Source organism: Mauremys mutica, chromosome 6, assembly GCF_020497125.1.
Source record: "Mauremys mutica isolate MM-2020 ecotype Southern chromosome 6, ASM2049712v1, whole genome shotgun sequence".
In the NCBI taxonomy this organism is placed as follows: Eukaryota; Metazoa; Chordata; order Testudines; family Geoemydidae; genus Mauremys; species Mauremys mutica.
In genome coordinates, this window is record NC_059077.1 from 19,877,898 (window position 1) to 19,904,132 (window position 26,235).

Below are 26,235 nucleotides of genomic sequence, written 5' to 3' on the forward strand. Positions count from 1 at the left end.
TGCTGCCCTCGCCTGTGGGTACCACCCCCAAAACTTCCATTGGCTGTGGTTCCCCTTCCCGGCCAATGGAAGCTTGGGGGGCAGTGCAGCTCATGGAGCCCTCTGCACACACCCCCTCCCCCCCAGGGGCCACACAGAGGTGGTAATCCTCTGGGTCGGATTGAAAGTCCTGATGCGCCGGATCTGGCCCGTGGGCCTAGTTTGCCTTCCAGGGAATGGGATTATATTTTTTCAGTTTTTAGTTAATATAAAGATAGTCTGAATTTTATATAATTTAGAATGTCAAGCGCAGATTTTGAAAGGAGGTTGCTACTGATGGTATATTAAAACGAGACAACTAATATTGATTTTTTTTCTTTTATGGCCCCTGCATCAGATTATATATAAATTCAGTATAAAGCACCTCAAAACCCTGGGAAGTCTATTATTGTTGTTAAATATTTATATAGCATTACAACTTTGCCTGGACTTTTACACAGATTAAAATACCAACCACCTTGTTCTGAAGAGTTTTGTAACCTCAAGTAGACAAACATGGAGACAAAAAAATGCAGGAAGAACCGGGAAAAAGAATAGATGAAGGAAACGAAACTAATGGTAGTTATTTTTATAGTGAGCAAGTCTTGTAAGGTCTGGTATTTTTCCATACAGGCTGCGGTAGGTCCAGAAGAAAGAAATAGGCCACAAAGGAGTGAAAGTTAACAGTGGATAATAAGGGGGAAGAAGTGAGGTCAAGGGAGGATTTGGAGAAGAAAAAAAAAAAAAACTTCATCCTAATCAGCTGCCTGAGCGATCCTAATTTCTTGGAGAAACATCAACTCATCGGTAGCTTTTAAACCCCCTCCTCAAAAGGGGCACTACTCAAACGATGCAGTTGGCCTTCAATGGCAGCATGGCTCCTGAACAGGAACAATGGGAATTTCCTGGGATGTCTGCAATTCCTGGAGCACCTAAGACTCTTCTCTCCCTCCTGCCAATACAAACCCAGTACAGATGATGCCTTGGCCACTTGACATTATCCACCATGTGGAATTTTCCCACATAAAAATATGAGGCAGTACCCCACTTCTCTTTGGGCACGTCTACACAGAGACTCTTAGGAAAGTTAAGGCAAATAACTAAAATGTATGAATTTAAAGTACAGTAGTTAAAGCACATTAAATGCCTGAGTGGACACACTCATTCGGAAGTAACCTTAGTTCATTTTAGCCTTAAATGCCTTCAAAGGGTCATCTACATGGGGATAAAGGCCCTGCAGCACAGCTGCAGCTGTCCCAGGTGAGCTGACTCAGACTCGCGGGGCTCAGATTTTGACAGGAGCCCAAGCTCTGGGACCCTGTGAGGGTCGAGGATCCCAAAGCTCGGACTCCAACCCAAGCTCAAATGTCTACAGTCATTTTTCAGCCCCAGAGCCCTTGGGCCGTGAGCCTGAGTCAGCTGACCTGGGCCAGCTGCAGATTTTTTATCCCCATGTAACCATACCCAAAGGAGATTTAATGCACTTTATTTAATTAATGTGCTTTAAGTTCACACCTTAATTCAGTTAAAACTTTCCTGAATCTTCCGTGTAGACATGTCCTTTGACAGGGTGGAGTATGTTAAGGAAGTAACATACCAATGGAAAACAAAAGGACAAATACAAAAAGGGGACAGTCCAAAAATTATTACACTGAACACATTTTTGTACGTTATGCTAAATTTATTGACTGGCAGATTGGACTGATTTATGTGTACAACATGCAAAATTCTAAAAGAAAAAACGAAGTTTTGCTACAGAAATGTGACATTTAACAGTTTACATATACAGTGCAGATGAAAAGTCCAGAGTAGGTCCCAAGGCAAGTATCCAAGCAGGTCTCAAATAACCCACCTACTATTTGTTCCAGTAAGATTTATCTAATTTATGACTAAAATGCATTCTGACAGCTCAAAACACTTAATAATTAAGTAACAGTTCATTACAATCATTGAGGGAACCCACAGAGGAGAAGCAGAAACAGTACACTGAGCCCATTACCCAAACTTTAATCAGTATAGAGCCATCTGGGAGACAAGACATTACTGACCTATGAAAATATGCTCCTGAGATTAAAATACTCTTAAAGAGGACACAAATCCAAATAATCATGTAATGCTGAAATTAAACTATTTCAGTTTCAAAGTTACCAAATTGCATCAGTGTCTTTAAAATTCAGTTTTCTTCCTATGTGTCAAGCAACAGTGACCCTGATGAAGTTCCTGATGAAGGGAACTCAAACATGCAGGTGTACAGGAGAAGCTAGACACAACATTCTAAGAACACATCCACCTCGCTCTATTTCAGCATGTAGGCTGTACAATGGCTGGTCCTGTTAAAGGGCCCAGTTCTGCAAGGTGTAGATTGCTGATCTCTGGCAGACATCAAAAGCAGCGGAGGGTACTCTGCACCTTGCAAAACTGAAGCCATCATTTCCAAATTAATGAACTCTGACAAAAGAAAGCAGATCTTTTTGTATTAGGAGGATGTGCTCAATTCTACACTCCTACTGACTGCAGTGAGCTTGGGGGTAAGTGAAGGATTGGGCCCAAATGTTCTAACGTATTTTTAACAGTTTACATGATTCCATCTTTATTAACTTCTGCTGCACACTCTCATATTAATACAAAACAGTATTTGTAACTTTAGAAGGCAGATCATTTAATTTAACCAAAACAACCCCCAAATCACAGCTAGAACATAAACCAAATTACTTTGAAAAGAAAATCAAGTGCTCCAATGTTTTAAGATACATCTAGATTGAATGTTAAAGTCACAGGAGAAATAAATGTTGCATGTTAAGTATCATACACACTGCATGTTTCACATGTCAATCTAATATGAAAACTTTGAAATGAGCTAAAAGCTGCAATGCCCCAACCAGATGGTGTTTTTAAAATGACAAAACAGCAATTTTTCTGTAGATTATTTTCAAGTGATTTTACCTTCCAAATAAGCAAAATTTCACCTTTTCAGCTGCTACATTAGATAGTTGTTTTAGTAAAACTGTACTACTTTATGGCTCAAGCAACAAGGAGCGATAGCTCTTGCCTTTAGACGGACTGTCAGATGACATAGTGCACTTCCCCCCCGCCAAAATGTAGGATTTTAGAAGTTGCTTTGATTTTCTGTTGAATTTCTCCTGAGGAAGCGGTTAAGGTTTGCAGCGTTGAATGAAGCGTGGGTACAGACATACGTCACGGATGTGATGCCTGTTCAGAATCCATGTTAAGAAGCGTTCCAAGCCCAAGCCGTACCCACCATGAGGGCATGTGCCATATTTACGCTATGGAACAAAATGCAAAGATGAGATTTTTTAAAACTCATCAGCCTGTTACTCATCTACACTGGGATAAATATCACACTCAGGGGCTCATATCCTGAATGATAAATGGGGAAACTAAAATGGGCTCACCCCACTGAATGAGTGTGTGTCTGTCTGATTCCTGATATTTATTATCCAGAAAAGAGAGGCGTGGGAAAGAGGAAGCAGGAAGGAAAGAGGAAGGTGAAAGACAACTTTACACTACACTCCTTTCTTTCCCTCTTTTGTCCTTCTCCACCCCATTCCCCTCCCCCTGAAACCACTGCTGATGGACTGTTAATTTTCCAACAGACTAAGTTACTCTTTTGTCCACTGACAACAAAAATATTTTATACTTGGAAGCTGCCAAGAGGAACTACTGCCTTTCAAACAGGCAGAGCAGGGGCAGAAGAGTTTCCGAGGGAATTGCACTCTCATGCCCAGCCATTTCCAGGCTGCACTGGAGCCTCTAGGCAGGGAGCTCTAATAGAGGCTATATGCACCGCAGCAAGCAAAAGCAATTTCAATAGCCTAAAAACTACCTTGCCACAGGTAGCAACCAATTGCAAGATGCAGTGGGTCAAGTGGCCAAAAGATAGAGAAGTCCCGATCTCTCTCAAATAAACTGCCCAGATTAATTTTTACTATCATTTTTGCATGATCTGAAAAAAAGCCACACCCGCTGTATTTGACATGCAGGGAGTAAAGTCTATTCACATACCTGATCCGTATACCAGTAGTAAGGTGTGGAGTCAATACCTTCCCGCTTATAACCCTCTAGTAGCTCATCACTGTCCCAGATACGCATTGAGCCTCCAACAATCTCACCAACGTTGGGCATCAATACATCAACCTAAAACAGACAAGACAGGAGGTCACAAACTGTTACATATAAGCTACTTGCAACAGGAAAAAAAAAAGCCAACCCAAAACCAATCATAGGCTGAAAAGGTTAGCCTGGTAGCACTTCTAAGGCACACTCCAAGCAGGATGGCATGTCCTATTAGCCCCATGTTACAGGAGGGGAATTTGAGCAGAGAGGCTGATTGACTTATCCAAGTACATAAAAATGGCCCTACTGGGTCAGATCAACTGTCCATCTAGTGCACTATCCTGTCTCAGACAGTGGCCAGTGCAAGATGCTTCAGAGGGAATGAACAAAACATGGCAATTTTGAGTGACCATCTCCTGTCATCCTGTCCCAGCTTCTGACAGTTGGAGGTTTAGGAACACCCGAAGCATGGGGTTGCGTCCCTGACCATCTTGGCAAATAGCTTCATGAAGGATAGGTCCAACAATGGCTAATTCTTTTCTTAACCCAGTCATGCTTTTGGCCTCCACAACATCCCATGGCAACACGTTCCAGATGATGACTGTGTATTGTGTAAAGCAGCACCACCTTTTCTTTATTTTAAACCTGCTGCCTATTATTTTCATCAGGTGACCCCTAGTTCCTGTGTTATGTGAAGGGATAAACACTCCTCTATTCACTTTCTCCACACCATTCATGATTTTATAGACCTCAATCGTATCCCCTCTTAGTCTTCTCTTTCCCAAGATGAGCAGTCCCTGTCTTTTTAATCTTTCCTCATCACACAAAATGTAGCACAGCTAAGAATAGCACCCAGCTCTCCTGACTTCTGGTCCTGTGCTTTAACAGTAAGACTGTTCTTTTCCTCCCACTATTAGACTGAATACTATCTTTATATAGCATTTGTGTGTGATCAGACTAAACGAAAGCCCTAGTAAAGTGCTGACATTTATTCTTTTCAGGGCAGGTATACAGTTACTTCAATATTTCTTTTTTTAAAGCAAATAGGCCATGCACAGACACATGCAAAAATATTATTTCAGTGAAAGCTATCCCACTTGACTCTCCCACCCAGTGGATTTATTATATTTTCCTGTGCATTCACACACACAAGCACCCATCCCCCTCCCAGAAAGAAACTACGAATACTCTGAGACACAAACTGACAGATTCAGTAAGCCGGGAATCCTCAGGACAACGCTGCATGTAGAAGGACTTTATCTCTGCAGGAAATCGACACAGCAAGATTGGTTCATTAATGGTGTCTGTCATCAGTCTCTCAGGAGCTTCTGGGATATCCTGAGGTTAAACAAGATTTTAACAACATTTATGGCCAGACACACTGCTTGCGTTCGGCACTAGACTTTTCTCCTATAGATGTCAGGCAAAAAGAACACACAGTATAACGACAGAAATATGAGGAAGGCTTTTGGCAGGGGTGGGGGAGAAGCAATTTTAATCAAACTCCGAGAAGTTAAATCAAGAAAAAATTATTTTGCATCAGAATATTCACTACATATCAGAGGGTAACAGCTAGGAATAACTAAGACACTAGGAAAAACTAAGCCAGTCCCAGACTGGAAGATGAGAAGAGAGTGGAGTTCTTTCAGATGATCAGTTACTGTTACACAGAGGTTAGTTTTATCTGGCCCTAAAAACCCAGGTATGCTATACATTCCGTGGGCATTAGATCTCACTGCTGAGAACTGTTTAAGCACTTCCTTTAATCTATATATTGCATATATGAATATCTTGAATGACCAGTTAAAGACCAATTATATGTACCATTGCATCAAAACCCTCCTAACTTTGAACTTACTAAGGAATGTTGAAGGACATCTAGCAATACACACTCCAGAAGTTTTTTTTTTTTTTTTTAAACCAATTCAGCAGTTTTACTATTAATAAAAAACCAGGCACAGTTTAATATCATTATTAGATTTCCAGTATTTTCTGCCTATGCTTATGATTTAATAATCATTAAGTATCATACAGTCAAATCTATGGTAACATATGTTTCACATGATCTAACATAAAATGCAACTACAATGAAATATCCCTTTTTTGTAGTATTTCATCTATTTTATACAAAAATGTAACATCACCAGCATAGGGTCTGAACTCCATCAAAATCAAAGCACAGCTTCAACACATCCAGGCTGGAATTCCACTTTTTATGACCGTTCTCTAAATGGCTGCCTTCGATTGCAATAGGTGGTGCAGGATGCAAAGAAACTAAGGGCACATTTACACAACAAACTTAAGTCAACCTATGTTAGGTTGACTTACAGCTGCAGTATTTCATGTCCACACTGCCCTCCTTCAGCGTTGCACATCCTCACTAGCAGGGCTTCCACCAACTTAAGAGGGGTAGCCTGGCTGGGAGCCCGGAGCCCCCCAGTTGTCCTGAGGTGACAGCTCAAGCTGTGTGCCAGGCACAGGGTTCACAGCAGGAAGCCTAACAGCCTTTCTTGTCAATTTCCAGCACAGCATCACCCTAATTAACTGACATAAGCCCTATGCCTCTCATGGAGGCAGAGTTGTTATGTCGGTGAAGTAGGGCTCTTACACCAGTGGGAGCAAGGCCGTAGTGTAGACTGACATAATTAGGTCAACGTAAGCTACCTTATGTTCACCTAACTCTGTAGCGTAAACCAGGCCTAAGTCTAATTCCAACAGATACAAGCAATGAGTCTTCAATTAATGACAAATGTAACAACCATTTGTGTTGGTCAATGTTCACTTCCACTGTTGCCTGTGATTTAAATACATGTAGAAATTATATTAGAAATCTGAAATATAACATGATTTCCCTCTCAATTCTGAGTTAAGGCAGGCATTGACAGCACCAAAGACATGACAATTCAAACCAGAGGCAGCTTCAGTCTTATTTGCGATGAATAAAGAACGCCACATTGTGTGGCAAAACTTAGAAAGATAAACCAGACACTAGAAACTCAGGGCCAGGTGCTGAAAAGGGATGGAGCACCTTGGGCTTTCATTGATTGCACCAGGAGCTGCAGAGGCACAGCCCCTCTGAGGATTTGGACTATATCAAGGTCACAAAAGTGTAATTTTCTGTGCACAGTAAAGGAGACAAAAGGGTACAAAGGGCCCTAAATCCAGGGAGGAGTCGGGCAAAGGGGGAAAAAAACCCCCACAACTAAAAGCATAGGCATTGTACAGTTTGGAGGTTAAAAGAGAATGAGAAGAAGGAGGTTGGACCTTTTCACTGAAAGTTTTGACCCTAATGTCTCTACTTTTTGATCAAAAGCTTTTTGGGCCAAAATAATAAAATTTTCCTGATCCAAATTTCTTGGGTTTTTGACTGAAATAATACAACTTTGGCCACTTTTTTTTTTAAAAGCAAAATATAATTTATCCAATTTTTTTAACCTACATTTTAATTTTTTTTCTCAGTATACCCTACATACAATTTTTTGACCAAAACGTTTTATTCAAATTTCTCAATTTTCTGAAACATTTTTGACCAAAAGTTTTAATCCAAATTTTGATCTTAAACTGTGTGTCTTTGCCATTTTTATTTTATTTTAAATTGTTTGCCCACAAGGAAGGCTCCCTTCCAAACCCAGTGGCATCAGTTCTTTCCACTTATCCTGCGCTACCTCAAGTGTAGTACACAGCAATGGAAGGAAAATGTTAGCACAACACACGAGGGAATGCCATGCAGAGGGGATGTGTGTCTGCATTAGGTTTCCTCTTCCACCCAAGACTCATGTGGCTTTCCCTATGGATCCTCAGCCTCAGAGCATCTTAAAAGCCATATTCCCTCCACATGTCTGCAAACTAGAGAATATATTCTGAAACCCAGTATCCAGGAGGACAAAGACATTGATTTAAAGAAATCCTGGCACCACTGATCAACATGACCCTTTAGACAGCTAGAAGACCAGGCCATACCCCAAAAATAGTCAGTAGGTACTTTATAAAACCACTGTTTGCATTTATTGCATTATGATCCAGTCACAAAATTAGGAAAGAAACCAAAGTATGGTACACTTCCAGAGTTGAGCTCCAACCTCTTTTAAGATATCAAAAAAATAAAGGGCAAAAGGGTCTTACTTCTCCGAATTCATAGTAAGTGCCATCTTCCTTCTTCACATCGTGTTCCCTTAGCCACGTAATGGCATCTGTATAGTTCATTCGTTTGAAAGGTCGTTTGGGGGGCTGGAAGTTCTGCAATGTAAGATTAGACACACATGAAAACATTAGTGTTGTTTGAAAGGTCTTTTCCTTTTAGCAGTGCAGTTAGAGTTAGGAAAGTAGCCAGGCTAAAAAATAAAAATAAAAAAAAGCACGTTCCTACTCAGGAGATCTATTCTCTGTCTGTTTTCAGAGTCCTCTCTGTTCACTTTGGTGAGCAACACAAGCTTTTGGCAGTGCACAGCCGGTAGGGCTTAGAAAGAGCATGCCAGGTGCTTTTCTAGCTCATGCTTTAACAAATTAGTCATAAAGATTCTTCCCCTGAAACAAACTAGAAAAGATGCTTTAGCCAGGGAGAGTCTGTGATGCTTAGGAAGAATTTACAGATGGGGCAAATTTGACAAAGAATCCTTTGATAATAGAACCATGCTTTAAATTGTCTGAATAAGAGGGGCAACAAACCAATTCTGGGCTAATATATAGCAAATTTATGATTTCTCCATTAACTGTTTGTAACAACAAACCATGGAGGAAATGCTTTTTCTAACTTACTTTTGTTGTTGTGGATTGTTTCAAATTGTGTATTTTTTTTAAATAATTGATTCACGCCTCCACTGGTCTCCCTTACACCTCCTAGCCAGAAGAGCTGTGTCAATGAGGCTCCCTCTACAGCTCTTGGACCTTACCTGCATGGTGTATGCACTAATGCAATGCAGTTGCTCTATGGGAGCCTTAGGTAAATACCTGGTTGTGTCTGGGGTGCTGAGTGTGTGCACACAAAGCATCTATCCCTCTCCACATGAAGCGTTCTGAACCCACAGAATGCTCTCTGCAGGAACCAGGATACAATACCACTCAGGCCATTGATCCCCTCTGTCCATGGATGCATTGGTACATCAGCACCAGTTCCAGGGCGTACTGCAGATAGCACTACAGGACACTATGCCAAGAGAAAGTTTCCATCTGCTGGGACACAGGGCTGGGTACTTGCAGCATCCACCTCTTTAAGGAAAGACTTCACTCTCTGGCCTGTGCTGTATCTCACCTCCCCCATTCCCAGGCCCTGAGCAGAGACTAAACAAGTAGGAGGAAGGCAGTGCTTATCAGAACAAGCCAAGGAAACCGGAGATGCTCTGGTCTCTATGCAACATGAAGGAGTTGGCTAGTGACTGAGAGGAGACTGGCTGGCTGTAGGAGGCTGTTGGCTGGCTTTGAGGGGAAATTAAGGAGACAGTGAAGTAAGGTGGGTCATTGCAGACAGGATGAGGAGGAGGAACCAGATTTACTGAGCACTGTGTCTCGGCTTAGAAACCACACAAGTAACTGGCTAATATTGTCTGTTTCCTCAGGCTCCCTGTCTGTCTATATCTCACTTTTATCTCTTGTCAGATACCTAGATTGGGGCAGAGACAAGCTTTTTGTTCTGTTTGTACAGTACCTAGCACAGTGGGGTTTTGGCTGTAACCAATTAGTTCATATTATCATCCATTTGTCATTGTATGATGGAATGTTATGGTCACTTTATATGCCATTTCATATATAACCAATTTATGCTAAATAGATTTAAATTGTAGGATTACAGAAGTATAGGACTGATAAATATTTAGGAGCGATGAGTGTGTATTAGGTATATAAGAAAAGCATGGCTAGAACATAGGGTCTACAGGCGGAGACCTATAAGATTTTAGCCTAGCCACACTAGGCCATAGCCTTAAGAACACTTGACATGAGGGGGTGACATAGGAATAACCCTATACCAACAAGGTCACTTCATAAGATGTGCCAATAGGTGATATTACGAAAAAATGGATTGCAGTAGACCACAATGTATTGTCCAAGACCGCAAAACACCTGACTGGAACATCTTTCAATGACTGTCTTGACCACAGAGTACATGGCATGCATAGATGCTAATGAGAATAAAAGGAACTAAAAACAACCTATGAAAAACAAGACATATTTATGGGGTGTGGAAGTACAGATAAGGAAAAGAGAGTTTGACACCTTCATGCATATATATAAGGTGTTAGGTGAGCTAAGAATTACTCTACAAAAGAGGGTTCCATTGTTGGGTAAAAGTGGGAAGTCCCAAGGGATGAGCCCACAAGAAGCCCCAGCAAGAACCATCCCTCTAGTGATGATCATCTATTAAGAGGTCCATTCGACCCTAGAATATCTTTGAGGATGTGTGTGTGACTACAGTTATAATTACTGCATAGGTTGTTGTCAGATTTCTTTATGCATGGGTAATTGTAACTTATTGCTTAATAAAACTCGCAGTACAGATAAGACTTTGTACTTGTGATCGTGTCTGTGGTCATTATCCTTCAACTTTGTTTGTTCCTAGAGTCTCCAAATTTGAGAAAAGCACCAGATGCAATTTCACTCTGCTGAGTTTGAAACTGTAGCAACCAAAGCTGAATGCATGGTGGTGTAATATACCATCAAATTCACTCTAAGCAAAATAAAAGGCTACATGATCCATGAATAGGGCTCCTAAGCACTTCTGGAATTCAAACAGCAGCAGCTTGTCCTGAGACTTTAAGATATAAACCACCACCCCTATCCGTGCATGACGTAGGTATCAGCCTTGCAGAGGATGGACTCCTTTTGATGTCATTCAGTGTCTTACAAATGATCAGAGCTCACTGCTGCGCTCTGTTCACCCCCCGTGTGAATATGCTGCCAAAAGGAAGCTAGGCTGAGGTTCTGAGGGACATTAAGTCATATTTCTCGCCAAACAGAGGTGAATATTCAGGACTGCTTGCCACACCACCACATACCGGGTTTAGGTCATATAGGAAGGTTGATACAGACGATTTCAAGACTTTATCCACTACATCACACACTAAATTCTCCAGACGGGTCAACAAGTCTTCAAAGGTCATGAAAGGACATTCAGCTTCAATGTGAGTATATCTGAAGAACAAGGTCACATCACCATTAGTCATCAGAATGAAGACACTTCCCCTCCTTTCATCAGCCATGCACAAGCAAGAGGACTTGAGTAATGAAGACAATCTCCCTATGAGAGGGGAGGATTTCATCCCAATTGCCATTTTGCCCCCTCCCTCCCTACACTCTTAGCCTATAACTAGAGCTGTCGATTAATCACAATTAACTCACACGATTAACTCAAGTTTTAATTGTGATTACTTTTTTTAACCGCGATTCATTTTTTTTTTAATCGCACTGATAAGCAATAGAATACCAATTGAAATTTATTAAATATTTTGGGTGTTTTTCTACATTTTCAAATATATTGATTTCAATTTCAATGCAGAATACAAAAACTGTACAGTGCTCAGTTTATATTTTTTTTTATTACAAATATTTGCACCTAAAAAGGTGCAAAGAAATAGCATTTTTCAGTTCACCTCATACAAAGTACTGTAATAATCTCTTTATCGTGAAAGTGCACTTACAAATGTAAGGTTTTTTTGTTATGTAACTGCTCTCAAAAACAAAACAATGTAAAACTTTAGAGCCTACAAAATCCACTCAGTCCTACTTCTTGCTCAGCCAATCGCAAAGAAACAAAATTACGAGACATAACGCTACCTGCTTCTTATTTACATCACCAGAAAGTGAGAACAGGCATTTGCATGGCACTTTTGTAGCTGGCATTGCAAGGTATTTACATGCCAACAGCGTTCCCTGTAGTCAAAGTCTCCTCTAATGCTTTGCCTCCCACCCACTGACCTTGGGAACAGGATATTTCCCAAGTAGCTTTGGTCAGCCCCTTGCATATTAGCATAATGCTCTACCTTCCTTTTTGTAGAGTCCTATTGTTCCTGACTGACTGCTGCTCCCTTGCCCTCTAAACACATGCATACTTATACTACAATGATTCCCATACTCTGCCAGGTGTCTGCGTGTCCTGGACTGCTCAGCTCTGTATGACTGGGCGATACAAAACGTGTCTCCTAATGCAGGGATGCAGGTCTCCAGGTACAGCTGGGATGACTGTGTCAAGTATGCCTCTTCGCCAAAATAATCCAGTTTGAATAGCGTGGAGCCTCCTTCAACCTGCGTTTGGACTAGTGTTGGTGGAGTGATCTGTTAAACAAAACCTCATTATTAAGATAAGAATTGCGTCTATAAAACCAGTCAGAAAGTGGTCTCCCAATTGACAAGTAATTTTTGTGTAATTCACTTCAATATCAAAGTCTATACAGTATATCTAGAAACGTCACCTAGGCTCTGAAGAAGGAAAGCAAGCTATACTTACTTCATAATATCCATTGTCAAAAAAGTGATCCCTGAAGCACTGTATGACCATGGAGCGCACCTTGAGGATTTTGGACATGTTCTCTCCTCGGATCATCATATACCTGTTGTTAAGCTGCACATCAACATCCGATTCTTCATTGATCAGGTTATCAGCCCCTCCAGCTGGAGCCAGACCAATCAGCTCCCAATAGTCACAACTCAACTCATGGCCCCCTGGAGCCTATGGGTTTTAGAAGAAACAACATACACATTAGAAGTTTGGTACTGTCACCTAAAAATAGTTAGAAGTTAGAGTTTAATATCCTCAGGTATTACTAACAAAGGATATTACTGTGCTTTTAAAATAAGTTATTTCTGACCTGATAATATCATTTTAACTTGATACTAGCAGCTATAAGCTCCAATACAACTGGGGCTGGATTCTTTAGACAAGTTCTCTTATGGATGCAGTCAGTCTCCTCAGAGTGACAGGGAGGATTACCACCTGTTTTAAACACATGGTTCCAGCTAACAGGTGTCTAGCTCTGTTTTGCCCACCAGTGTGGATACTGCCAGACAGCATGTTGTAGCCCAGGTTTTTAAAGACACAACTCCAACACTGTTAGGCTCTGTTCACACACTGGCTGGCAAGTGCATTTTGGAAACAGATTTGCTGAACTGTATTCAAACATGGCTCCTAAACTCTGTGAAAGAGAGTAGATAGGGCCAAACAAGTCACAATCTGGACTCTCTCTTTTCCCCCCCTTTTCGAACTTTCTAGACTCAATAAAATATATACACAAGTGTTTGCGTAGAAGTAAATAGATTTTCACTGTATGATGAAATTTCTGAATAAATTAACACCTTTCTAACAAAGCTCATACTTAACTATTGTCCAGGAAGGGTCTACAACATAAAGTCTCACCGCAGACTGTGCCATAGTTAATGGGAACTCAGTGAATCAGAGGGCAGAACCCAGTATACTGAATATCAATGGGGGTACTGGGAGTGTAAATTAGGCAGAATTTGTCCCATTCTGTCCTAACATCAGTGGCTAGTTGAACAGCCTAATCTTCAAAATTGGCTCTTGAGTAGCTATTTAGAGCACTATCAGAATAGCTTCTTTTGTTGTTCATTCTCTGAATTTTTTCCCACAGAAAAATCCAACAAACGTCAAGAAACTACATTCAAGCATCGGTTTTACAATATGGATTTATATTTATTCTGCAGAAGAGATTTTATAATTGAATTAATTAGACAAAGAGCAACTGAGAAGATATTAGAAAACAAATGTCCTACTATTAATTAGGTTTTTGGGAGTTATATTTACTATACATGACTATATTTTAAAGGATATCCTGAAACTTTGGCTCATCCTCATCCAGTTTCTCTCCGCATATGAATTCCTGGAAAATTCTGCAGCCCTACCTTCAGTTTGAACTCTTTTTATGGGCATCCTTTATGAAGCTACTTATTGTAGAACTGACCCTAGCTCCAGATGTGAAAGACTTCGTAAGTGTTAACAATCTCAAATGTACATGATCAATTACAAGGCACCAAAGTATAAACACTATTTGGTTTTTGGTCTACAACCTTATTGTATTTGTATACATTTCCAGCTGTTATAAATGATGCTGAAATTATCATTAAAGAACATAAACAGTGTTAAAGGCCAGTTTTCAGGCTATGTGGTTGTGTGTCCTCCTCAAATAAATTTTTTTTAAAAAGGCCAAATTAAGGTCTCTATGCTCCCACAGGTTATCCTGCATAGAGGGGAGCCTACAAGCACAAATCTCAGCTAGAAAGGAGAGTTGAGAATCACCATATTATCACTAAAACAATTCTTTAAAAAAAAAAATATTCATCTCACTTTTTAGGAAAATTAAAGCTGTGTCTATATTTAAAAGACAATACTCTTCCATACTAAGGAAATGCAACTTCAGCTAAAAGATAAACTAGAAATATTACCCAGTTAGCACGAACACAAGCACAAACCCATGCACACACACACACACACGCTCTCTCAACCATATCATGCCATCAATTTTTGAGCAGCAATCCCCATTGAAATCAATTACAGAGTTCTTTCCCCCATTCCCTCCACCTTCCCTGCCCCTCCCAAAAAGGGCCATATTGTGCCATCTGACTGAGTGATAGGTCGGTGGGGGGAAAACCCGAAACTCACAGCCACAACTAACTCCCTCACCTGCTTGCCTTCAGGAACAAGGTTTAGCGTACCATACACCGCCACACTGCTCTCCGTAGAGAGGATCACTCCATTGTAACACTGACACTATAGAAAAAGAGACAGACAAAACTATTTTAATTTACAGCTAGAATACTAGGGTCTAGAGAAAGAAAGAAAGTTCATAATCTCATCGTTAACTCATTCTGTGAACAAGAAAAACTCCGGTGGTATAAGTGAGAAAAAGAGAATGAATTAAACCTTAATATAGTTAAGTCAAGCTTTCAAGTGGGGCATATAAAGGCAACAACACTGGGTATTAATAGTTTCTCTTTTGCATTGCAGAACAAAATAAAACCCTGCAACTCACCAGTTCATCTGACAGGACACATTGCAGAAATCCTGTGCCATCCCTTAACACAAGGAACATCAAATTTTTTCCTAGTTAACAAAAACAAAAACCCAGACTCGTCAGACAAAACTATTACTTTACTCAGTTCAGTAGGCCCACACCCAGCATATGTTGCCATGGCAGTTTGTTTTCAGGGTTTGTCTGTTAAGGGTTGCTCATGATCACTAATAAATACCAGAACTACACATTAAAACATTTGTTGGATGATAAAATCCTTTCCACACAACTGTGTATTTTACGCCGAAAGATGAAGTCATATGTAGAGCCTAATCCTAGGAGGTGTTCGGCATCAAAATCCCCCAGGGCAAAATCCTGGCTCCACTGAAGTTAATGGCAAAACTCCAATTGATCTCAATAGGGTCAGGATTTTACCCCCAATAATTTGACAAGGAGTGTTGGATGTTCTCAGGGCCAGGCCCTTTGGACTGGCCGTACACAGGTGCTATATACAAGTGCTGAATATATAGGCCCAAGTTACAGCTATTGTGTGGGAAACGATGTAGCCCCTCCCATCCACAACTAAAGAAAGCCCTCTTGTTCAAGTTTTTCCTTCTGGGAAGAAAGATTGCACAGCACGCATGCAATAGGAATTGCTGTTAAGGCAGGACAGCCAGCATCACAACCTGATCCCCAGGTAACACAAAATTCAATTCTTCTAGGATACCTGGGAGAGGACATCTATGAAGCATCAGTGGATCCAGGATTAGGATGGACAGCTTTACCAGGTGCTACAGAAGCTGTTCATTTTCCACACACCTCCCAGCTTTTCTAGCATGAGCAAGGTGAGCCAGAATATGTCCTGTTATACTCTACCCCTTGGATTACTAGTACTTGTTCCTCCTCTCTGCATTGACTCAATTACTTTTAAGGGCTAACTATTTACCTTGTCTACATTAAGGACTGTTTACCTTGTCTACGTAACCTGTGGACCCAGCCAAAAACCTTCACTCGTTGGCCTCTGTGCGCCTCTAGAGCACGAATCTTCACCTGTAAAGCACGGATTAAAATCAATGAACCACAGAGATAAATCATAACAAACCGACATTTAGACAGTGCCTTTCATTTCCACAGCTTCATGGGACATGGGCATGTAGGATATGCACCCAGAAACAGCTTCTTCTAACCACTGAAAGGCACAGACATCTGGGATAGAACACAACAGAGACTGAATAGCACCTATCAATACTGCACGACAGCTTAGGGCACTGAGGGAAGAATATCCTATCCAGTTAAAAATAGAAAGACTTGTGTTTAAGCACCTCTGATGTCCTAACCAAATTTCATGTTGGGTTATTACATTCTGCTTAACAGTCCTACTTTGCCAGATAGCATCATGGGAACTTTAATGACCACACGTAATCAGGAATTTGGTTTTACATCTGATCTGAATACAAGAGTCAGCACATGTAAAAGTTCACTTGAGAACCATGCCTCTCAGATATTACTTATACTTCAATATATACCAAATTGCCACACCATTCTGGGCAAGACACCTTGAACACACAGGTTTCCTTCACCTGGAGGTCTGAACAGCCTTTTCTGCACTCATTTTTTAAACTACTCAGTGAGGTAGGAGTTCGGTTAGAAGCCAAAATATGAGAGAGGATAATGAATTAGAATTGTAGGTAGCTGGCACTTTCTGATGCATTTTATTTTGGAACTGATTGAATCTCATCGCAAAGTCACTGTTGAGGCACTGATGTGGTCAGACTAACTCTCCAACTGGCAGGCTGGTGTTGCTCTTCACACTTACCTAGTTATCGGTTAAGAGATTTTAAAGCCCCAGCCATCTTAAAGTTGGAATTACTACAGTGCATTGGCCAGGGAAAGACGGAGATTGACTTCAGTGCAACTGAGTACACTGTCCGTTTGCTTATGTTGGAGTGAAAATCTCAAATCAAAATTCTTTCACACATGCTGTAAGAAGTGTCTTCAAGATTGTGATCTGGCAGAATGTTTATTTTTTGCTTCTCAATTCCTCTCTGATTTAGACTTGCCAAACCTCACTGACTTCTGTGTGGCTGCACAAATGTAATTCAGTAGAACCTGGGGCTCATATATATATTGGATATTAATTAAGTATGTATGTTTTTCAAATCAGCAATATTTCCTCCATCCCCCACCATGGCAAAAGCCCTTCTGTTGAGGGCAGATTTTAAACAATGTTTAGCAATTAAAAAAAACCAACAGAAACTCATCAGGCAGTTTCAAACAGAAGTACAGCTTGGCTCTTTTCCTCTGGTGCATGGGTACTGGGAGAATCCAAAATTAAAGTCAAGCAGGCTCAGTGAACTGTGAGGTGAATGAGGGAGATGAAACATATGAGGATATGCTAATGACCAGACAGAATAAAATCTCAAGGAAGGAAAAGCATAGTAGACTTCAACAGCTGGTGATGATGCAGAGCACACCTCAGAATCATGCTGTTTATAAATATAAGAAAGAGATTGTTACAGGGGCTTCTTATCCAGTGCATTAGATTTCACTCACGCATTTAGGCTCTGGAAGACTGGGATCATTCTTGATGGTAATTTTCTTAGCTTCCTCCAGGTTCTTCTCTCGTCGCAAACCATCTTCTGCCTAATTTTAAGACGTTTTTCCATAAATTATGTATTAGTCATGTAGTGGTGTTAACGATAACTACAATCAGGTTATTTATACCAGTATCACTCCCCACAGACAGCAGTACGAAACCATTATGTACATCTCTAAAGATGAATGTTTACATAGAATCTCAGCCCTGCTACAATATGTCAAAAATCTGCTCTGAGATACATGGGTGCGATCCCCAGGACATGAAACACTTCCTAGAAGTGCTCTTAACCTGGTTTAGAGAAAGTTGGAGGAGTTTAGAGACATCCACATCCAAAATTTGTAGAAACTTATCCCATCCCTGACGCAGACCAAGACGCTTGTCTTGATGAAGTGAAAACAACTAACATACATATACACTGAAGTCAATGGGAGTCAAACCGTATATCCAAGGATAGAATAGGACCAGTTACATTTAACTTTCTGTCCTTCTCTGGCAAAATTAAACTATCTGGGCACACAAGCAGTGGGCTTAAAGGTTGTAATGCTGACTAGTGCACTACAGATCACTTTGCCTGCTACGGCCTTCATCCACCACTAACAGCACACTCAGGATTAGCATATGCCACTTTCAGGGGAACGAAGATGGATTTTTTTATTTTTAATTTCTAAATTAGCTGACTTGGCAGTATTCATAACCCACCTCTTTCTTCTCCCTAGCTTCATGCTTCATTTGTTCTCTGTGCCATGTTTTTTTGACATTCTTCATTTGTGTCTTAGAAATAACATCCCATCTCTAGATGGATCCGGTGAGATATGGGGGAGGAGGGGAAGAGAAAGAAGTTATTTGTGTTTTGAAAAATAGGAACCTTAATACCTCATTTAATTAAAAATATACATTTAAATTACATCACCTCATTTTCTTTTTGTGAGTCCACATAAATAGTAGGAAATGGTTCTTTTCCTGCTGTCATCAAAGCCTTAAATGGAAAAAAAAAGTGCAAAAATCAGTTTCATCATAAGAGTACTGAAGCCAGACTGTCAATGAGATAATATGGTGGACATCCTACATTTACAAAACACATCAATGAGGACCAGATGTTAAGATATATAAGATTTACATTTAAAGAGAACAGCAGCTTAAAAAGCTATTTTCAGATCAAATCTGGCCCACCACTAGTTTACAGTATTTCCCTAAATAGTTGGCTGTTTGTCCTGAAGGAAAACAACATGACTTGAAATAGACTTCGTGTGTTTTCTGCAGATACCTTCAGAGCTGTTTTGAAAGGCTTCTTCTCTGTTCCATCGCCAGTAGAATCGCAGCCCTCGCGTTCAGAAACATACATCTCTCCTGTAATATAGAACAAGCATATACGGGTATTTTAAAGCAAGCACAAAACTTGGCAAGATTTTAAAAGGGATTGGATAGTATATGGCTATCAAGAATATTCAGCATCATCATAATTAATGAAGGCATGTTTCTGAAGAGACATTAAGCCTCATGCTTAAGGTCTCAAGAGAATCTTTAACTGTTAGGGCATGTCTACACAGAACTCAAGTTCCCAGACCCTAGGTTTGTTAACCTAGAGCTTGAGTGTCAACACTCATTTGTGACCTCAGATTAGGAACTTGTGAAGCCTGGTTCCTACCTGGGGCTCCGGAGTCTTCATTGCATTAGGCAGGCCTGAGTCCAACTACCCACATCTTCAGACTTTCTAGCACCCTCCCAAAATGTGGCAGCAACAGCCCTTTGTTTGTGATGCAGCGTGGGAAAACTTGACTGTCCACTAAACCACTGACAGAGGACAAAGAAAGTCAGCCCGCAGAATACGTTTGGAACTGCATCTACACTGCAAAGCAATAGGGCTTGAATCAACTCAACACCTGTGGGGTCCTGGGACCAAGCCACGGGCTAGTGCAATTTGTGTGTAGATGAAAGTGGGGGTTAGAGCTTGAGCTGGAGTTCAAACCCCAGGCTTACTCTGCTCTGTAGACATAGACTAGTATCCCACATCCACCTACTGAGGTTTCTTACACCTTCCTCTGAAGCTTCTGGTGCAGACCACTGTCAGAGACAGGATACTAGGCCAGACAGATCTTAGATCTGATCCAGCATGGCAATTCCTATGTTCTTATTAACTCAATAGTGGTGTCTTTGCACAGTAACTACCACATACGTAGTTAAGACTACAACTAACACAACACAAGGTGGCAAATAACTACTAGAGACGCTGTGTATAACTGTAAAAAGTGCCTAAGGGAGATAAGTGACTACGGATTATCAACAGAAACTGGGCACCCACTTCCTTTGGCACGTTTAAGAGTTCATCCTAAAAGTCTGTTCCTCTTCTCCTCAAAGTGATATGTGTACCTTCTTTGATACCAACCAATCGTGACTGCACACTAGTTATTTGTGCTTTTCAAGGTGATGGGTGTGTATGTTGCAACTCCCAATTTTTGCATAATATTGGTGTAACTTCTCAGTGCACATTTTCCCCACAACAGGAAAATAAGGATATTTGGTTTAATATAACTTTTTGAAATGTAGGTTATCTGAGAGCATAATGCTTTTTTAGCTTGATGCACTTTTCTTTTTGTTCGGATTCCTTTAGGATATAGTCTCACCTCATTAGCTGTGCTCAATGTCTGTTGTGCCACTTTCTCTTTTACTGTGTTTTTTCTCCCGTACCATCCTCCCTGGTGTTGCCCCTTTTATTCTACCCATCCATGTCTCTTCTCTCTAACTAGCAAGACATGTACAATAACTCAGTTATATAGGATTTGCCACATTGAAGCTCATTGAATCGGATATCCAGGACTGTATTCTTCAGAGGAAAGCAACAAAAACAAACCCACAATGCACGTAGCTAATTGTACAATTATTGGTGGAAGAGGAGAGCTTTTGGGGTGAAAAGAAGAGAAAAGAAAGGAACCAAGAAACATGCACTGATGCATAACTGCTGACTACCTTTATAACTGCAAAAGCAATGAACAACCATTATCAGCCCTTAAAAATATCTTGCTATAATCCCTTGATTTGGTGGCTACCTGCACCACAAAATTCCACTGGCCTATTATGTGAAGTATCTCCTTTATTTGTTCCAATTTTACCACTTACTAATTGTATCAGGTGGCCCCTTTTTCTTGTTGCCTGGAATACAAGAAAGGACGGATCCATTTTCACTACTCTGGTCCAATACAAAAGCTGGCAATTAGGTAACAAAAGCTGGCAATGATAGATGAAATTCAGTGCAGACAAGCACAAGGTGAAGCATGTTAGAAGAAAGTTTTAGATACACGCTGATGGGGTCCAAATTATCTCACTCAAGAGAGATACCTGATCATCCCAGAGGATGGTTCAATAAAAGTACTTGCCCAACATGCAGTGGTGGTCAATTAACCAAATACCGTGCATGGAAGGTTGCATTCAAAAAGGAATAGGGAGTAACACTAAGACATTCTATAAATTGATGGCACACCCTTACCTCGAATACCATCATCAGTTCTGTTCACTCCAGACAAAAGGGCAATGAAAAATATTGGAAGCATGGAAAAGCTTCTGTACACCAAGAGACTAAAAAAAGATTAGGACTGTTTAGTTTAGGGAGAAGACAGAGAGGTGAGATAAGGGTATATAAAACAAGGAGCCACACAGAGGTGGTGTGCCAGACACTTATAACAACAACAAGTTAGGGAAATTACACACGGGGAAATTAACAAGCAACACAATCGAAGTAAGGAACAAGAAAAGGTATTTTGTTGGGTTTTTTTAGTAGCTATATTTCATAGTTAAGATGTGGACCTAGTTATCACATATTATTACTTTAGGACACAGATTAGTAAGAATAAAAATGGGCATATTAATACCAATGTTAAGAATATCTAGTTAAACTACCTAGGATAATGTACAAGGGATATTGACCCTCATGCTTCAGGAGATAAGCCAGATACTACATGGAGTCAGACATCTCCCACTCACTCCCCTGGGCATGTAATTGCAGAATTGTCCATTATAGGGCTTTCACACCTTCCTCTGAAACATCCAGTGCTGGCTAATGCCAGAGAGAGAGAGAGAGAATACCAACCTCAATGGATCACCTGCAACAGCAATTCTTAGCTTCCTAAATTCAAGCGTGTGTCTATACATCTGTGTCTGTCTCTCTATATATGTATATCTGTCTCTAGATATAGACACAGAATCATAGAAATGTAGGGCTGGAAGGAACCTCGAGAAGTCAGGAAGTCCAGCACCCCACACTCAGGCAGGACCAAGTAAACCTAGACCATCCCTGACAGATGTTTGTCCAGCCTGTTCCTCCCTTGGAAGCCTATTCCAAAGCTTAATTACCTTTATCATTAGAAAGCTTTTTCTAACATTTTAGCTAAAAGGCCTTGCTGCAGTTTACACATATTACTTCTTGTCCTATCTTCAGACTTATCAGGTCCCCTCTCAGTCTTCTTTTCTCAAGACTAAACGTACCCAGTTTTTTTAACCTTTCCTCATATGTCATGTTTTCTAAACTTTTTATCAATTTTGTTGCACTCCTCTGGACTCTCTCTTTTCCCACATTTTACATGAGGTATGGCACCTAGAACTAGACACAGTTCTCCAGACAATGCCTCACGAGTACAGAGTAGAGCAGAACAATTACCTCCCAAGTCTTGCATACAAAACCCCAGAATATATTAATCTTTTTCACAACTGCATCACATTTTTGGCTCAGATTTGTGATGCACTATAAACCCCAGATTCTTTTCACCTAGCCAGTTATTTCCCCCATTTTAGAGCTTTGTATTTGATTTCTCCTTCCTAAGTGAAGCACTCTTTCGGACAAGGAGGATAAACAGTGAGATGGCAAAATCTGCAGATGATACAAAACTTCTCAAGATTGCAGTCTGCTTTGGACTTAACTAAGAGTTACAAAGGGATCTCACAAAACTGGGTGACTGGGCAACAAAATGCCAGATAAAATTCAATGTTGATAAATGCAAAGTGATGCACATTGGAAAACATAATCCCAATTATACATATAAAATGTTGGGGGTCTAAATTAGCTGTTATCACTTGGTGTCATTGTGGACAGTCCTTTGAAAACATCCATTCAATGTGCAGGGGCAGTCAAAAAAGCGAACAGAATGTTTGGAATCATTTGGAAAAGGATAGATAAAACATAAAATATCATATTGCCTCTATATAAACCCATGTACGGCCACATCTTGAATACTGCATGCAGATGTGGTCGCCCCATTTCAAAAAAAGATATACTGGAATTGGAAAAGGTTCATAAAAGAACAAGAAAAATAATTAGGGGTATGGGACAGCTTCCATATAAGGAGAGATTAATAAGATTGAGACTTTTCAGCTCAGAAAAAAGATGACTAAGTGGGGATATGATAGAGGTTTATACAATCATTACTGGTGTGGAGAAAGTAAATAAGGAAGTGTTATTTACTTCTCATAATATAAGAACTAGGAGTCAAATGAAATTAATAGGCAGCAGGTTTAAAACAAAAGGAAGTACTTCTGCACAAAACACACAGTCAACCTGTGGAACACTTTGCCAGAGGATTTTTTGAAGGCCAAGATCATAACAGGGTTCAAAAAAGAACTAGATAAATTAATGGAGGATAGGTCTGTCAATGGCTATTAGCCAGGATGGGCAGAGACAGTGTGCCTAGCCTCTGTCTGCTAGAAGCTGGGAAGGGGCGACAGGGGATGGATCATTTAATTACCTGTTCTGTTCATTCCCTCTGGGGCACAAGGCATTGGCCACTATTGGAAGACATAATACTGGGCTAGATGGCCTTTGGTCTGACCCAGTATGGCCATTCTTATGTCCAAATAAAAAACAAATATTTATTTAACACTTATGTCATTTCTGTGTTGTTACTGATAATTCTGGCTACCAACACCATTGTCAGGATTCTTTTTGTTCACTCATTATATTCCATACCTGAATGTAGCCACTTTATGAACTTCATACCCTCAATGTCTGTACTTTGACCCATCAACCTTTTACTACCAACTGGGGATATTACAGATTATGTATTCCTTATGCCACCCGATATTAAACCAAATTTTGCACCCTCGATAATCTGTATGTTATTCCCTGATAACCATAAACTTCTATGATTAAACTCTGTACTGTTCACTTTTTTTTAGCATCATCTTAATAAAATATTTTTAAAAACTCCTTCTTGCCATAAATTTCTCCTTGTGTCCCTTGGCTTCCCTTATCAATTTTCTACAATCCCTAACTGCTGATTTATAGCCATTACTATTAACTTCCCCTTTATTCCATTTTATCTATCTTATTTATTTTACAGCTGCCTTCTCTTCCACTCTAAACCAGGTTGTTTTTTTTAATCAACACAGCCTTCTTCCTCAGCTATGGAACTGTGGCTTTTTAGGGCATCTACAAAGGTGTTCTGAAATGAATCCCAATTATCATTCTCATTTTTCAATTAAATTATTCCTCCCAGCTGAGTTGGCTCATAAATGCTTTCAGCTTTGTGAAATTGGCCCTATGAAAGCACCAAGTATACTATATATATTACTGGTCTGGACTTTATTCTGCTTGTACATTATAAATGTGATCAAGTCACGATCACTTGTACCTAAGCTACCATTAACTTTTAGTTTTGTGATCAGTTCCTCTTTATCTATTAGAACAAGGTCTAATATAGAATCTGTCCGAGTTGGCTTTGAGTTAGGAAACTGTCATATATAATATTGAGAAATTCCAGGGATGTTTTAGTAGAAGATAACCAGCATGTCACTCAAATCGAAATCCCCTTTTTGTTTGTTTTAAAAGGGATGAATGTTTAGTTTTTATTACAATAAAGCATTTGGGATACAGTGTGTCTAAAAATGTAAAAAATTAACTGAGCATATTTGGAAGACAAACTTTTTAGTTGCAATGATACAACAGTGACTCATACTTCCATGGTGCAGTAATTGATCAGATTTTAAAAAACCACAGCACTGAACTGCCTCATGGCATCCATGGAAAAAGGTTTCTATGCTGCCTATCAGAATGGATTTAATCCCTACACATCACATACTGCCTTTCTGATGGTGGCTAGCACTGCTTTTTTCCTGCATCAGAATGCTGATAGAGCTTGTGGCCAGACACACCAGGAAATGGGTGCAGCTCTCCCAACGCAGCACTGGTCAGCACCCACCTCTTTAGCATATACAAGCCTCCAGTAGCAGTGCCTCTTGCCCAGCAGCAGGTTATGATGGGACCTTTCAGCCACTTCATAAGAACTGCCACACTAGGTCAGTCCGATGGTCCGTCTAACCCATTATCCTGTCTTCTAAGCAGGGGCGGCTCTAGGATTTCTGCCGCCCCAAGCAGGGCGGCACGCCGCGGGGGGCGCTCTGCCGGTCGCTGGTCCCGCGGCGCCGGTGGACCTCTCGCAGACGTGCCTGCGGAGGGTCCGCTGGTCCTGCGGCTCCGGTGGACCTTCCGCAGGCACGCCTGCGGATGCTCCATTGGAGTAGCGGGACCAGCGGACCTTCCGCAGGCACGTCTGCAGGAAGTCCACCGGCGCCGCGGGACCAGCAGACCTTCCGCAGGCGTGCCTGCGGGAGGTCCGCCGGAGCCGCCTGCTGCCCTCCTGCGGGACGCCGCCCCAAGTGCGCGCTTGGCGCGCTGGGGTCTGGAGCCGGCCCTGCTTCTAACAGTTGGCCGTGCCAGATGCTACAGAGCAAATCAACATTTTTGAGTAATCCACCCCGTCATCCAAGCCTAGCTTCTGGCAATCAGAGATTTAGGGACACCCAGAGTCTGGGGTTACATCCATGACCATTTTGGTTAATAGCCATTGATGTAACCATCCTCCATGAACTTATCTCATTTTTTTTTAAACTGATTTATACTCTGGGCCTTCACAACATTCCCTGACAATGAGCTCCTCGTGTTGACTGTGCATTAAGTGAAGAATGCACTTCCTTGCCATTGACTATGGACTTAACTATCTTGAATAATTTTATACCATCTACAAACTTTGCCATCTCACCAGTTATTCACTATTTATCTGGAAAAAGGGAACATGTTGAATAGATCGCACAGGTCCCCGGCCAGGGGAACCTCCCGACTTACCTCTCTCCACGAGGAAAACTGACCGCTGACTCCTACTTTTTGTTTCCCGTGTTTTAACCGCTTACTGACGCACGGGGGGGGGGCTGCCCTTTTCGGCGAGGGCCTTGGCAGGCCAGGCACCTCCCCACGCGAGGGATCGGAGAGCGACTGTGAGTAACACCGATCTCCAGAGCAACGTGTCCTTCGCGCTGGGCCGGGCCGGGCGCCACCCCAGGCCGGGGTCTCCCTGCGCTGCCCCGCTCGGGGAGCGATGTGGGGCCCGAACGGCACCTGCTCCTTCACAGGGCCCGCGCTCCGCGCCCCGCCACCTCAGCCGCCGCCCCGGCCGCGGGGACTCACCTAGGCCCAGCTCGCCCGCCTCCTGGATGAGCAGCGCGGACATGGCGGCAGCGGAGACTCCTCGCGCGCCCGGCCCGGCCCGGCAGCGGGTTCTGCAGCAAGCGGCGCCCCGGCAGCGGGATTGCATCAGTCTGCGGGCGAGCCGCGGCCCC

General features: G+C 41.4%; 2 protein-coding genes across 3 annotated transcripts in view; one reads left to right on the forward strand and one right to left on the reverse strand.

Moving 5' to 3' along the window:
- The window catches only part of ONECUT2 (one cut homeobox 2), a 133,249-nt gene extending 119,261 nt beyond the window's left edge, over positions 1–13,988 (forward strand). Inside the window, exon 3 of the transcript XR_006580434.1 lies at positions 13,665–13,988. The gene's annotated coding sequence lies outside the window, so the exon portion shown is untranslated. The remainder of the gene's footprint in view (positions 1–13,664) is intronic.
- Positions 1,679–26,235, reverse strand: NARS1 (asparaginyl-tRNA synthetase 1). 2 transcript variants are annotated; one of them, XM_045021144.1, is made up of 15 exons: positions 26,084–26,235; positions 18,905–18,987; positions 18,551–18,616; positions 18,340–18,432; positions 17,595–17,684; positions 16,013–16,091; positions 15,063–15,133; positions 14,714–14,800; positions 12,527–12,748; positions 12,155–12,354; positions 11,079–11,214; positions 8,215–8,328; positions 5,299–5,430; positions 4,042–4,173; positions 1,679–3,302 (listed from the first exon to the last, which is right to left on the reverse strand). In XM_045021144.1, exons 1-15 carry the CDS (start codon positions 26,208–26,210, stop codon positions 3,171–3,173), a joined length of 1,764 nt encoding a protein of 587 aa, XP_044877079.1. In that variant the 5' UTR covers positions 26,211–26,235; the 3' UTR covers positions 1,679–3,170. The 2 variants fall into 2 exon arrangements, with proteins under 2 accessions (XP_044877079.1, XP_044877080.1); XM_045021145.1 differs by lacking the exon at positions 26,084–26,235 and adding an exon at positions 25,745–25,763.

Coding starts and splice junctions, on each gene's coding strand:
- NARS1 (XM_045021144.1), bottom strand. CDS start 26,210: ATGCAATCCCGCTGCCGGGGCGCCGCTTGCTGCAGAACCCGCTGCCGG. Junction 14,801..15,062: donor GTGTCCTGTCAGATGAACTG/GTGAGTTGCAGG, acceptor CTTTTTCTATAG/TGTCAGTGTTACAATGGAGT. Junction 12,749..14,713: donor TTGTTCCTGAAGGCAAGCAG/GTGAGGGAGTTA, acceptor TAAAACCCATAG/GCTCCAGGGGGCCATGAGTT.